The 15,295-nt window shown below is 39.4% G+C and overlaps 1 protein-coding gene across 6 annotated transcripts in view; it reads right to left on the bottom strand.

Moving 5' to 3' along the window:
- Nucleotides 1-15,295, bottom strand: part of DNAH8 (dynein axonemal heavy chain 8) — a 342,799-nt gene that overhangs the window by 192,448 nt on the left and 135,056 nt on the right. For 5 of the 6 annotated variants that reach the window (XM_032339820.1, XM_032339819.1, XM_032339821.1 and 2 more), the window contains 6 exons: nt 10,655-10,854; nt 7,475-7,628; nt 5,708-5,871; nt 2,630-2,732; nt 1,561-1,665; nt 1,081-1,242 (listed from right to left, as the gene is read on the bottom strand). In XM_032339820.1, coding sequence (XP_032195711.1) covers nt 1,081-1,242; nt 1,561-1,665; nt 2,630-2,732; nt 5,708-5,871; nt 7,475-7,628; nt 10,655-10,854 — 888 coding nt within the window. The remainder of the gene's footprint in view (nt 1-1,080; nt 1,243-1,560; nt 1,666-2,629; nt 2,733-5,707; nt 5,872-7,474; nt 7,629-10,654; nt 10,855-15,295) is intronic. The other variant, XM_032339825.1, reaches the window with a different exon arrangement.

Raw genomic sequence — 15,295 nt, 5'->3', positions numbered from 1 at the left:
AGGAGAGGGAAGGTATGCTGATTTGGTCTAAGGAGCTATTTTTCTCACCTTATCAAATATTTTATAAAGCTTCATCACAAAGGTAATAAAGCTAAGAAGGATATTAAGGTTTGCCAAGGAGATTACACAATACAAAAATATTAAATACAATATCAGAATATTCTCTCTAATAAAGCTTGATTCTATAGCAGTAAGTTGTGTCATTTGAATAAGTAATTTCCTATCATTTCAGCTGTCTCCGCTGTGTGTGCATTAAGTCATGATTTAGACACTGGGTTGGGAAAAGCAGTTAGACAAGAAGTGTAGTTTGGGTCAAAACTGCGTGTTTTTTCCCTTGATATCTCTTGCCTTCTCTCCCACGCTATCTCTGACCCAGATCACAAAGCATCATTCTTCATTTATTCTGGCTGGAATTTGAAAATTTGAATGAACTGTTGGCTCTTCTTTTCCTGCACTCAGTTTTAATAATACTTGGCGCAACGCGATAAGTTCCTGAGAGCCTTAGAATGTGAGGGTTGTTTAAGAGAACACCTGGTCTAATCCCAGGCTCTTTAAGGTCCTGTCCTGTTAGGAAGTTAGCTGCATGAAGAGGCCTCCTTTAACAGATTATGCCAACTTTTAATCCCTTGAGGGGAAAATACTCAAAAGCCAAGATAGAGTTTGTTTTAGGAAAAGATAAAAGATATACTCATTCCTTTTATTTATGTCTATGTTTCTAGCAATATGTGTATTTACACATATCTATACATAGGTATATGGAAAATATACCATCTAATCCATACATGGACAGATATCTTTCATATAATGAGAGGTGTGTTTTATATGTAAGATGAAATTTTCCATTAGTGAGTTTAGTCTTAGTGTTTTCCTTAATGATGGGAGAAGAGTGGCAAATCCTCTTCCTGGGAATGGGACAGGTTGGCCTAGAACCATGTAGGTGGACAAGTAGGGAGATGGCTGCTGAGGGTGGGAAGGCCTCCCTAGCTAGTTCAGGGCTACAAAGGCTGCCACACCATCAAGGCCAACTGCTTCCTGAGTATATTTCCCCCATATTTCCATTATTTAAACATATATTCTCACCTGTGCTGGGAAGTGGTTGAGGAAAGGTAAGAGTTGAAATCCTGAATCACTGATTTGGTAGAATGCAGATCTAATGATATTATGTAGGGACGACATCTGCATTTTTAACAAATCCATAAGCCAAATCTCTACCGGACCTTTGGCCATAACGGGATTGTCCAACTAAAAAGTATATTACAGAGAGATTACAAATTGATAATAATTTCCTATTTTTACAAATGTCACACTTCACTTGATAAATCCCAGTACCTCAATGCAAAGCAAATAATTTTACACAGCATATTTAAAACATGAGAAAAATCAACTAATGCTATAGGTGGAAGGAAATAGAAAGCCAGGGTAACCAAGCCAAGGTGACAGGATTAGAACCCAAGTTCACCCTCCTCCCTAACTCTCTGTTGTTCAAAAGAGAATTGTGCTCTCCTCAACCTAAATTTTGAAATAAATCCAAATAACAGAATTTTAACCAAGTTAAATTACAATAATTTTTTCTCCTTCTCTTGATATGACGGCCAGGATACGATCGTAGTCTTTTGCATGAAATGTCACCTCGTTTATGTTGTCAGATACTGCAGGGAGATGTGGCTGTAGGAAGCACAAGACAGAGCAAAGGCATCATACATGAGGCTAAACACAAAAGCCACTGAGACATTTTTAAAAGCTTTTACATGTAAGAGATAAAGAACGCATTTCATTGCTTCAACTAATAAACAAAACACTGCTTTCATCCTCGACTGACTCAGAGGACCACTTTTAAGATCAGCCCCACAGACTGTTTCCTGCAAATTCCCTTGTTCCACAATGGAGGCCGGATTAAGACTGTTGCCCTCCTCCACATGGAGACTAAAACCCACGGTCCCTACCTATGTCCCTTCCAGACACATCTCTGTCTTGCTTCTCTCCTGGTTCTCTCTGTCTGACACAGCTTTGACCTCCCTCAACTCTTTTTTCTTCCCCACAGGTCCCCAGAAACCAGCAAGGAAGACATTAGCAGTGGCTTCCCAGATTGCCAAACCAGACAAAGCCCTGGGATGGGGTGTTTTGGTGCCTCCCACACCTGGTTCTGCTTTCTGGAAGTACCACCCTTGGAAATGTCTAAAAACTCTTGAGAAGCTCTTGGATTTGAATAAATCCAAACCACAATCCCCATTTGATCTAAGAATATTTAGACTAAAATACTCACAATAATGAATACATTTAGTGAGCACATACTGTGTTCTAAATACTTTCCAGTGCATGATCTCACATAATCCTTATGATAATCCTATGAGGTGGGAACCATTAACATTCCTATTTTACAGATGAGGAAACTAAGGCACGGGAAAATTAAGAAGCTGGCTAAGGTCACTCAACTGTCAAGTTGCATAATCATCAGTGACTCCTGTTTTAGGTTGATGAGCTCAGAAAACACAGGAAATAAGACATTTTACCCTCAATATAATTTTTAATACTCTCCTGCCTGTGTTATTAAGTTGCTAACTTCATTTTTATTATAAATTATGTATGCTGTATTAAAAAGCAATTTAGGTAACAGATTTTAAGACTATACCTGTATGGTGTGGGAATCACTGGCTTGTCCAAGAATTTCCAGGAGAACTGGATCAGATACAAAGAAGAATCTTGGAAACAGTAATCTCTTCTTCTCCAAATACCTTTAAATAAAGTCATATTACCAAATGGCATTTTCTGAATTAGTAATTTGGGGGTATTTTTTAGCCAAGACACAATCCCTAACATCTTCAGTAAGATAATAGCAAACACCTACAGTCAATTCCCATTTGCCTCTGAAATGTTTGGTTAGAACCAAAGTCTGTGCTAGGTCATAGATGGCACCTGGGAAAGCAAGTAAAATAAGAACGGGATTCAGAGCGAACCTGCTCCATCACCTATGGTTCTTCTTTCTCAAGAGCCCTCCTGTTGATGTGGAGAACAAGGGCAAAAAGAAATGTAGATAAAATTAGATTTCCTTATAACTTGCAGCCCATTGACAAATACTTGAGACAGGCAGAGTATAACATTCCTGCAAGAGCTTCCAATATCTTACTGTTAAAAAAACAAAAACAAAAACAAGACAGCATAGTACTGGCATAAAAGCAGACACATAGATCAGTGGAACAGAGTAGAAAGCCCAGATATGGACCCTCAACTCTATGGTCAAATAATCTTTGACAAAGCAGAAAAAAACATACAGTGGGAAAAAGACAGTCTCTTCAATAAATGGTGCTGGGAAAATAGGACAGCTATGTGTAGAAGAATGAAACTCGACCATTCTCTTATACCATACACAAAGATAACCTCGAAATGGATAAAAGACCTCAACGTGAGGCAGGAATCCATCAGAATCCTAGAGGAGAACACAGGCAGTATCCTCTTCGACATGGTCACAGCAACTTCTTTCAAGATATGCCTTCAAAGGCAATGAAACAAAAGCAAAAATGATTTTTGGGACTTCATCGAGATCAAAAGCTTCTGCACAGCAAAGGAAACAGTTAACAAAACAAAGAGGCAACCCATGAAATGGGAGAAGATATTCGCAAATGACAATACAGACAAAGAGCTGATATCCAGGATCTATAAAGAACTCCTCAAACTCAATACACACAAAACAGATAATCATGTCAAAAAATGGGCAGAAGAAATGAACAGACACTTCCCCAAAGAAGACATACAAATGGCTAACAGACACATGAAAAAATGCTCATCATCACTAGCCATCAGGGAGATCCAAATCAAAACCACATTGGGATACCACCTTACACCAGTTAGAATGGCCCAAATTAACAAGACAGTAAACAATATGTGTTGGAGAAGATGTGGAGAAAGAAAGAGGAATCCTTACACTGTTGGTGGGATGCAAGTTGGTGCAGCCACTTTGGAAAACAGTGTGGAGATTCCTTAAGAAATTAAAAATATAGCTTCCTTATGACCCTGCAATTGCACTACTGGATATTTACACCAAAGATACAGATCTAGTGAAAAGAAAGGCCATCTGTACCCCAATGTTCATAGCAGCAATGCCCACAGTCGCCAAACTGTGGAAAGAACCAAGATGCCCTTCAACAGATGAATGGATAAGGAAGATGTGGTCTATATACACTATGGAGTATTATGCCTCCATCAGAAAGGTTGAATACCCAATTTTTCTATCAACAGGGACGGGACTGGAAGAGATTATGCTGAGTGAAATAAGTCAAGCAGAGAGAGTCACTTATCAAATGGTTTTGCTTATTTGTGGAGCATAAAGAATAACCCAGAGGACATGGGGAGATGGAGAGGAGAAGGGAGTTGGGGGAAATTGGATGGGAGGCAAACCATGAGAGACTGTGGACTCTGAAAAACAATCTGAGGGTTTTGGAGGGGCAGGGGGCAGGAGGTTGGGTGAGCCCTGTTGTAGGTAATAAGGAGGTCATGTATTGCATGAACTCTGGGGGTGGTGCATAAACAATGAATTCTGGAACACTAAAAAGAAATTTAAAAAATAAATAAAAATTAAACAAAAACAAAAACCTTAGCCAGGATTCTATAAGTCTTCTTTAGCATATGAAAATATTTTTGGAAACTTCCTTTGTCTTTACCCACCCTGCAACTCCAAAGTATGTAACGAACTGCTCCTCACAATTCGAGTGCAGCTCTTTCTGTCCATGGGTCCTGTCCCTGTGCTTTAACAAAGCCACCTTTTTGTACCAAAAATGTCTCAAGAATTCTTTCTTTGCCATTCATTCATGAACTCCCACTTCAAATCACATCACTGTGATCTTTCTAGGGATATTGTGAACTTGATGGCTTAAACCCAGGATGAACACATAATTATCTCCCAACCAGGATACTGGAGAAGCCCTGGGGGACCCACTAGTCATGAAGTTGGGGCAGAGGCATATAAACTTGGACAAACTAGGATATCCCATAACTCTATTTCAAACAGAAATTGATAATGAACTGCCTTTTAAGAAAACCATCCATGAATTTGTCTGGCTAATTGCTCGCATAGTGTGCATCTCTACTCCATGCCTGTAGTGAGTTGAATGGTAGTCCTCCAGAAGATATGTCTTCGTCCTGTTCCCTGGAAGCAGTGCATGTAGCCTTATTTGGAAAAAAGGTCATTGTGGATGCACTGAATTTAAGGATCTTGAGAAGAGAGAATCCTGGTTGATCCAGATGAGCCCTAAATCCCATCACAAGAGTCCTCATAAGAGACACACAGGAAGAAGAGGAGAAGGACATGCAAAGACACAGAGATCTGAGTTATGCAGCCACAGGCCAAGGAGAGGAAAGGAGGATTCCTTGGAGAGGAAGGGAAGATTCTCCATCAGCACCTTCAGAAGGTGCTGACATCTTGATTTCAGATCTCTTGCCTCCCAAAATGTGAGCAAATAAATGTCTGTTGTTTTAAGCCACCCAGTTGGTGGAAATTTCTTACAGCAGCCCTATAAAACTACTACAATGCCTTAACTCCCCAACCCCCAAAACTATGGTTCTTTTTTGCAGGAAAATTAAATTCATGCTAAATTCCTAGAGCCACTTTAGCCATCCCTATCAAACCAGAAGTGCCATCAATATTATTTACTTGTTTGGGAGAAAACACCATCACATATAAAATGAGAGGAAACTTAACAACTTCCACTCTTACCCTGTGAGTGACTTCTGACATACTTCCAACTGTTCGTGCAAATGAGGTAAAAGTTGCCCCATGGTTTCATCTCCAACACAGCAACTGATCACATTGGGGTTCTCATGAGCTCGCTGCATTATCTTCGTCCAGGACTTGTCAATATTCTGAAACCGCTTTGCTTCCTAAAACAAAACTCCTAGTCAGTAAAAATTAACATTTGAATAAAGCAAAGTCTTCATTCTGGAATTTTCTAGAGTTCCTCAGACCGGCTTCTATTAGTTCTCAGTCTATATAATTTAAAGGAGCAATTTTTTTTCATCTGCATTAACTCTGGACAACAAAAAACCAGCCATAAAACTGTCTATTGAAATACTGCTTTGTCACAATGGGGCTTATCGCTTATTTGTTTTCTTACATTTAATATATTTTTCAAAATGCCACACAATTAATTTGCAGAGCTATCAACTTAAAGCTCAAATCTAGTCTTTCAGCACCCCAGGTGTTTGGTTTGATGAGCAAACTGAAGAAGCATGAAAATAATCTGATCTCAAGATCCTCTGAATAATTACAGCTCAAAAATACCCCAGGAAAAAGAAAAAAAAAGTAAAACCCCAGAACAAAGCTTCATTTACATTCTTGCAAATGAAATTTCTCTCTTTACTATGGATGATATTAAGCTTTGCATTCAATTGCAAAAATGCCTCAAGAAATGGCATAAACTTGATTCTTAAAATTTTTAAGGGTATTTTTTTTTCAACAATACAACTTTCTGATTGAAAAAGAAAAGAATTATTTTTAAAAACGTGTTGTTACAAAGGGAAACAAGTCATTTTCAAAACACTTTTATCCTTGAGCACCTGGGTGGCTCAGTGGGTTAAGCCTCTGCCTTCAGCTCAGGTCATGATCTCAGGGTCCTGGGATCGAGTCCCGCATTGGGCTCTCTGCTCAGCAGGGAGCCTGCTTCCTCCTCTCTCTCTCTGCCTGCCTCTATGCCTACTTGTGATCTCTCTATGTCAAATAAATAAATAAAATCTAAAAAAAAAAACACTTTTATCCTTGATTTTTAATTTATATAGATCCTGTATTTATAGAAATTCAGAAAGAGCAGCCTTAATTTCATAAGAGGGACATTACCTTTATAGTATAAAGCTATTAGTAAGTGTATTTACTTAAAAGGCCCAAATAAAGCTGTTTAAAAGATTTTTGTTAAGGGCTTCTGAGGATGTTTCTTTGCCCCATGGGATATTTCTGATCTATTACTGGTCAATTTACTAATAGTTAATTTGTGCTTATACAATACAGATTAATTTTAATTCTAATCTCAGAGGAAGATTGTAAGGTAACCTCTTAGAAGAGATGAACAACTATAATTTAATAGTACCACATTTGAATGTACCTTACAACCTCAGAAAACCTGGAAATTTGAAAATTTGTGAATTTCTTCTTTCTACTAATATAAATTAGGAAATCAGCACATTTTAAAAATTTATTTTGCAAAGGAGCTGTATAGTAAATATTTTAGGCTCTGTGGGCCATATGTTCTCTGATATAACCACTCAAGTCTGCTGCGGCAATGGTAAAGCAGCTGTAGACAGAACATAAATGAATAGATACAGCTGTGTTCTGATAAAACTTATTTGCAAAAACAGATATGTGGGCCAGAGATCGCCAACCCTGGTTTAAATAATCAAGGTACAGCCATATGTCTTTGTAAAGACTTTTACAGAGACATACAGACAACACACATCAAACTGTACGTTTGGTAGTTACAAAAACCGTATTTACCTGAGGGAGTTGTTTGGCAATATCTCCACCTACAAAGACAGCTTCAAGATACACCCAAAGGTTCTGGACTACCAGCCACTCTTCAATTATATCTGAGGAAGTGGACAATTTATACACCCAGCTCTGGATAGTTTTTTTAAATGGAGCATTATATCTAAAAAGTAAAAATGGAAAAATACCGTATTTGAAGGATGATGCAGAAAATACTATGGCCTAACAAAGTAAATTAGACGAGGGGCACCTGGGTGGCTCAGTGGATTAAGCTGCTGCCTTTGGCTCAGGGTCCTGGGACAGAGCTCCACATCAGGCTCTCTGCTCAGCGGGGAGCCTGCTCCCCCCACCACCCTCTGCCTGACTCTGCCTACTTGTGATCTCTCTCTCTGTCAAATAAATAAATAAAATCTTTTTTTAAAAAAAGTATATTAGAGGAGAAACATTCCTTTGGAAATTAACTTTTTTTTTTCCCTAAAAGGCAGTTCCTAATAAATTTCATACAGTGAATGAGATATTTGTTTTTCTAGGCATAAAACTCATATCATTATAGCGATTTTCCTTGTTTCTGTGTATGAGTCACAGACCAGGAAGATGGGCCAAGTGTTGGACACAGAGGTCCAGCAAAATGATTGTGCTGGTTGTTTCTGGAAGGAAAGGGATGACACAGAGTAAGGTGTTTTTAGAAGACTACTGTGAACCAAATCTAAGTGAGCACTGACTGCAGGAATAACACACAGGGCACTGTTCCTGGTCTCTGTAACTATGACGACAAGGCCAATAGTCAAGATTGAGGGTTGATGTTCACCTCCAGATGGGCTCTTCTCACCCATAGACTTTAATTCCACCAAGCACTATGCCTAGATTCTAGGGAGTTAGAGATCCAGAATAGTTGGCCCCAAATTGCATGCTTCCTCTTTTCTCAACATCAGGGCTAGCTGCAGAGTTTGTGACAATTTGAGGTGTCCAGAAAGCCAGGCCCAGCCAAGAAAGACAAGAAATACAGGGGATGTCGTGCAAGACGTGATGGGAAGCTACCAGGTAGGGACCCAATTACCTATAGTTGGATAAAGAAGGTGATCTCAGTTTGTGGCAATGACAAGCAGTTTTGATGTGGTATAGTGACATTGCTGGTGAGTGGCCATTATTATAACACTCTTCAAACTTTTCATAATCCAGGGTGGGGTGACTTGCAGTTGCTTACATACAGAAGGGGGTTCTTCTGGGTATAGTCTGATGTCTGGATGAAACCCATAACTTCTCTAGAAGCCCACGCTATATAGAGAGGTATAAGAGGAGTTATGTAGGAGATACATGAGCTATTCAGGTAGTAAGAGGCTTTTGACTCAACACTCAATTTATACTGTCCATCTGGCCAACACTCTAGAGCCAAAAGAAGTCAATATGCTAAAAGCGTCTTCGAAATTAAGACAAGCACACTAAGATGGTACAGATGGACACTTCAGGGGGTTGAAGCACCTAGATTTTTAGGATAAAAATGGTCCTGCACAGAGAGAGGAAAAAAAAAAATCATCTTTGACGGTGTGTAACTTCCCAGCCTCAAAAAGGGAGACTTGAAATAAGATCTAGCATAACCACGTTCTGCCCTTTGGTCATTGCACAACTTTGGCTAGTGGAACCTGTCATGATGGATAGTTAGTCCTATAGATCAATCAGGAATCCACTAGCAAGGTGTCACCAACCAGGCAGTATCTGGAGTCAAGTCTCACCTATGGAGATAAATAATTTCCTCCTGAAGTCACACCCAGGTAGCCCTAGAGACCCAGCAGGCACTGTGTCAGCACTGAGTTTACTAGTACTATAAATAAATATTATACTAATCAGGCTAAATCCAAGTTAAAAATGAAACTAAGAAAGGCTTCCAATCCCAAATTCGTTGGCTATAGACACTGTTCAGATGAATCTACAGTCTTTCTTCAAGAGGACATCACCCAGGAAATCAGCAAAGAAAAATTTGCAATGAGCAATGGAAGCAGTATCCCATAAAGTTTAAGAACCACTGAATATCCTATGGTCACCTTTGCCAGGATTATTCAGATTCCTTGAAAGCAGAGATATATGTAGAGTTTTTTTTTTTTAAGATTTTATTTATTTGACAGAGATATATCACAAGTAAGCAGAGAGGCAAGCAGAGAGAGAGAGAGAGAGGAGGAAGCAGGCTCCCCACCTAGCAGAGACCCCGATGTGGGACTCGATCCTAGGACCCTGAGATCATGACCTGAGCTGAAGGCAGAGGCTTAACCCACTGATCCACCCAGGCAGCCCTATATGTACAGTTTTAACCCCAACAAGTCAACCCAGAACTCCCAGAACTAGGAGCTTTGGAGTTAGGTCATTATCCAAGTGCAAGTGTGCCTTTGAGGCCAGCAGTCATGGAGGGTATCATTCATTAACCAGTAATTCCAACCTAGAGAAGGGATATTAGAATTCCCATGCACCCCAGACATTGATTCTGCTAATGATGAGGTAATGTCATATTTCTTAGGTGTGCTGAAATGAAGAACAGTTGAGAATTATTGCATAGTCAGCTAGGGGATTAGAGGTTGCTAATGTCCAGATTACGACCTGACAGTATACTTAATCTGAGTCCCATTTCTAAAAACTGCACTCAAGGTCACAGTCACCTTCCAGCTGTTTCAGTAATCCAATGATGGATAGGTTGTCTCGCTTAGGGAAAAGTAAAACCAACACACATATAGACCATTCTCCTCATAAAAGAATGCATGAAGGGTTTACATAATAAGCCCCTAATAATATATTCCTTTCATGTGTTGCCAGCATACTTTTCCTGGGTCACTGGGTGAACATCTGAGCAGGGCTAGCCAAGGAAGGCAAAGATAACAACGTGGAGGAACCAAAGAGAAAGAAAACAAAATGAATATGTCATCTCAGTGGAGAGCCAAGATGTTCAAGAGATAAACTGCCAATCCGAGGGGAAATAATTATGACGGTGCCCACCAGAAAAACAGTTAAGAAGAAATGAGTACAATAAAGAAGAGACAGAAGCCATGATCATTAGGGAAATAGGTAGCTCATTTAAGGACAGACAAGAGTGAGCCCTTGAGTTCAGAATCTTGTGTTATGCCATAGATGCAAAACTGGGCTTTCATCCAGTATTATATAACCCTAGAAACCAAGTTAAAACCTTCCCCCAAAGTATAAAATTACCTGTTGCTTAGTAAGGAACCTAAGACCATTAAACTATCCTCCATCAAGGTGATGATCTCTCCTGATTCAGTTCCTTTGAGAAGGAGCTCTCCCTTTCCCTTAAATGCTGCAAAACTCAGGTTCTGGTTGGTCCAATTTTCAATCACCTGAGTCAGCTTGGCTTCAATATCCTTCTCCTTAATGGCAGATATGCAAATATCCTTCAGAGGGAGATCAAAGAATATGTCATGACATTTCCAATTACAAATTAAGTGCCTTAGAAAATCATAGCATTTTCAAGCTTGAACCTAGAAGTCATTTAGTCATTTTATGGCCAAGGAAACCTTCTGACCATCTGACTACTAGTTCTTTTATGATACCATATACACGCAATAGCAGAGTTTAAATCTTCATGTTTCTTGATTACATTTTAATTGGAGTTTTTTGGCCAAAATGGAAATAGTAACAGCTGCTCTATCTCAGCAGGTTGTTACAGGAAACAAGGGAGAATATATGTGGGGGGTCCTTTGAACTCTTCAAAGTAGCATAGAATCGTTTCTGTATTCCAGCCTGCTCTTGCCCTAATTGAATGTCTCATTTGCTTAAAAGTCTTTTCTTTTCTTTTTTTTTTTTTTTTTTCCTCACAGGGTTTCCTGTTTTTCTGAGAGTCCTTGATATGAAAGTCTCATAAAGGAAAATAAAAGTAACATATTTTTCCCATCATGCTTCTATTTGTTTTCATACTCAGAATCACAGATCTCAGAGATGGAAAGGAATTGAAAGGGGCAAGGTATTTCCACAAATAATTATAATACAAAGTAGCATATAATAAATGTCCTCAGGGGCGCCTGGGTGGCTCAGTGGGTTAAAGCCTCTGCCTTCGGCCTAGGTCATGATCCCAGGATCCTGGGATCAAGTCGCGCATCGGGCTTTATGTCCAGTGGGGAGCCTGCTTCCTCCTCTCTCTCTGCCTGCCTCTCTGCCTACTTGTGATCTCTGTCTGTCAAGTAAATAAATAAAATCTTTAAAAAAATAAAAATAAAAAAAATAAATGTCCTCAGAGTGGTATGACTTGTTGGGAGTTCCGAAGAGGGAGAAAGGACTTCTGCGTGCAGGCAGGAGAGAAGGCCTCTTTGAGGAGGGAGCATGAGACTGAGTGGGATTCCCGTGGGTGGTGGGGGCAGAGGAAAGAGTTCCTTTAGTGGTAGTGAGTCCCAGAACAGAAAGAATCCAACTTGGCAAACAGCAGGACATGCAGAGCAGAGCAAACAGGACGTACTGGCATATACAGTGCTGAGAATCTGTTTTGGGGTACAAATAGTAACTGAACCTTAGAATTCCTTGGAATTACAAAATGGCATTTTTCAAAGCACAGCTTACAAATGGCTATATTCTTCAGTATAAAACCTACTTATAAGAATGAGATGGACACCAAAGTTCTTTTTCAATTCCTTATTTCCTTCAATAGTATTGGAATGGCATTTATAAATAGGACAAAATTCTTTGAAATATATATTGCTGGTGTACATGTATTGTTAAGAAGGGAAGAAGGAAATGGAGAGCCTAGGTGGCTCAGCGGGTTAAATATCTGCCTTCAGCTCAGGTCATGATCCCAGGGTCCTGGGATCAACTCCTGTGTTGGGCTCCCTGCTCTGTGGGGAGTCTGCTTCTCCCTCTCCTTCTGCTACTCCCCCTGCTTATTCTCTCTCTCTCTCGTAAATAAATAATTTAAAAAAAAAAAAAGAAGAAGGGGGAAGAAAAGGCAGAAAACTCAAAATCATATATATGAGAGATTTCCAGTTACATGGTACAGTTCCTCACCTCCAAAAATATAGAATAACTGATAAAATGTACACAGAGAAAGTAGAAAACATAGCCAGGCTTAAAAACCAAACAAACATCTCCATGAACCAGAGCAGAAAATATACACACACCAGTAGATGGAGATGAAACCCAAGCTTGAGGGCTCTTGTAAGGTGAGGGGGAGGGGAGATGGCTCAGCAAGCCCTTGTAAATAGTTTGCATCGACGTATCTGGTTACACCCGTGAGTCCCACACAGAGGCAGACTCCTGGAAACTGCCCATCCTTTCTGTGAAAAAGGCCTATTTGCTTATATTAGAGTTTCTGCCTGAGGGGCGGGCATCTAATTTAATACACAACTTGGGGCCTCCCAAAATACTCTCCCAAGATGGATACTGGTGGGCACCACTGTTGCAGTGTCCATTTACCACACTGTAGGTCACCAGTATCTCCCTGAAAGGAGCTTATGCACATTTCAGTCACTCTGGTTTTTGTTTTTGTTTTTGTTTTTGTTTGTTTGTTTTGTAGCTGCCACACAGGGGATCTGGATGATCCCCTGATTATGGTGGCAAATGAGGCTTATGTTTGAGGTGCACAGGACTAGAATAAATGGCGGGGGGGTGGGGGTGGTAGTTCTTAACTAGTTACCCACCTCCCAGTGCTGAGCACTGAGACATGAGACTGAAATGCCCAGTTTCTTACTGTGAAAGAGGCCTATTGCTTTTTCTTCACAGTTGTGGCCTGAGGAGCAGAGTCCTAATTAAACATATATCCAAAGGTCAACTGTAATCCTCTCCAGAGACTTTGAAGGGTGAGTGTGATATTCAGACTCCTTATGCTATGCTCCCAAATGCTGGCATCTCCAACAAAGGAGCCTGTGTAAAAAACTGGCACTCCACAATTGTGGCTGTCATGCAAAAGGCACATCCCTTGATAGCCTGACTGTGGTGACCAGCAGGGCTTTTGTTCATGGGTTCAACAGAATGGTAGCAAGCAAAGAAAGTTCCTAACTGGCTGTCATTCCCAGCTTTAGTGCAGAGAGAACATATATAAATGTCCATATCCTAGTATTCCCTTAAATAGGCATATTTGCATGCTTTAATAGTTGTTGCCTAAGGATGTAGTTTCCAATCAGCCTAAGTCTAGGTGCTGACTGAAATCCTCCACTTCGGGACCTGATAGGTCTTGTTACATCCTCAATTACTGAGAGCATCTAAAGACAAAGTAGACCACTGGGACAAACATAAAGGTTTGAGAGACAGCCAAGAGCTAGGGCAGGCTTGAAGGATAAGGTTTATTTCCTCACAAGGCCACTCCTTCAGGACAAGGAGAGGTTATTGTCTTATATGATGCATAAAAATCAACACAGAGCAAAGTAAAATGAAAAAAACAGGAATATGATTCAAATAAAGCAAGTAATATCCTCAGAAAAAGACTTTAATGAAACAGAGATGAGTGGTTTACCAGATAAAGAACTCAAAGTGATGGTCATAAAAATACCCACCAAGTTCAGGAGGACAATGCATAAACAAAGTGAGAATTCCAACAAAGAGAAAGAAAGTATTTTAAAGGCACCAAATAGAAGTCATGGAACTGAAGAATACAATCACAGAACTGAAAAGCACAATAAAGGAGTTCAACAGCAGACTAGATGAAGCACAAGAAAGGATCATGAACTTGAAGACAGGGCCCAGAACTTACCCAACCAGAGCAAAAAGAAAAAAAGAATGAAAAATAGTGAAGACAACTTAAGGGACTTATAGATCCTGTAAGCCAACATTCACATTATAGGAATTTCAGGAGGACAAGAGGGCAGGAAATGTATTTGAAAAAATAATGGCTGAAAACTAGATCTCAGAAGCCCAGAGAATTTCAAAACAGATGAACCCAAGAGACCCACACCAAGACACTATAATTATAGTGTTAAAAGCTAAAAACAAAGAGGAAATCAGAAAAGTAGCAAGAGAAAAACTACTTGTTATGTAGGAAACTCCCACAAGACCAACAGCAGATTATTCAGCAGAAACTTTGCATACCAGAAGACAGGAGCACAATATATTCAAAGTGATGACAGGAAAAAAAATTATCATGAATACCTTACCTGGAAAAGTTGTCCTTCAGAATCAAAGGAAAGCTAAAGAGTTTTCCAGACAAGCCAAAACTTAAGGAGTTCATCACTACTAGACGAACCATACAAGAAATGTTAAAGGGACTTCTTTAGGCTAAAATGAAACAGTGTTAATTAGTAACAGGAAATATATGAAAGTGTAGATCTCACTGGTAAAGGTAAATATATAGTAAAATTCAGAACAGTCTAATGTTGTAAAGGTGGTAAGTTAACTACTTAAAAAGCCAATATGAAGGTTAAAAGACAAATGTAGTAAAACAAACTATAACTACAATATTTGTCAGTGGAGACACGGATAAAAAAAATGAAAACTGTGGTATCAAAAACAAAATGCAGTGGGGGAGGAGTAAGAATGTAGAGCTTTAGAATACATTCAAGCTTCAGTTATCAACTGAAAACAAGCTGTTATAAATATATTGTTATATATAAGCCTCATGGCAACCACCAAGAAAAAACCTGTAGTCGATACACAAGAGATAAAGCATACCACTACGGATATACAAATAACAAAAGAAGAGAGTGAGAGAAGACAAGAACAAAGGAATTACAAAAGAGCCAGAAAATGAATAACAAAAAGGCAACAGGCACATACTATTAATATTAATAGTTCTGAGGAATTCACCAGCAATGCAATACATAAATAAACAGATTTTTTTTTTTAAAAATGAGAGCTAGTTAAGGGACAAGGAGGATAGATTGAGGATCTCCCAAACTAACATATTTCAAATAATCA

The sequence above is a fragment of the Mustela erminea genome, chromosome 4, assembly GCF_009829155.1.
Source record: "Mustela erminea isolate mMusErm1 chromosome 4, mMusErm1.Pri, whole genome shotgun sequence".
Taxonomy (NCBI): Eukaryota; Metazoa; Chordata; class Mammalia; order Carnivora; family Mustelidae; genus Mustela; species Mustela erminea.
This window is presented reverse-complemented; position numbering and strand designations above follow the sequence as displayed.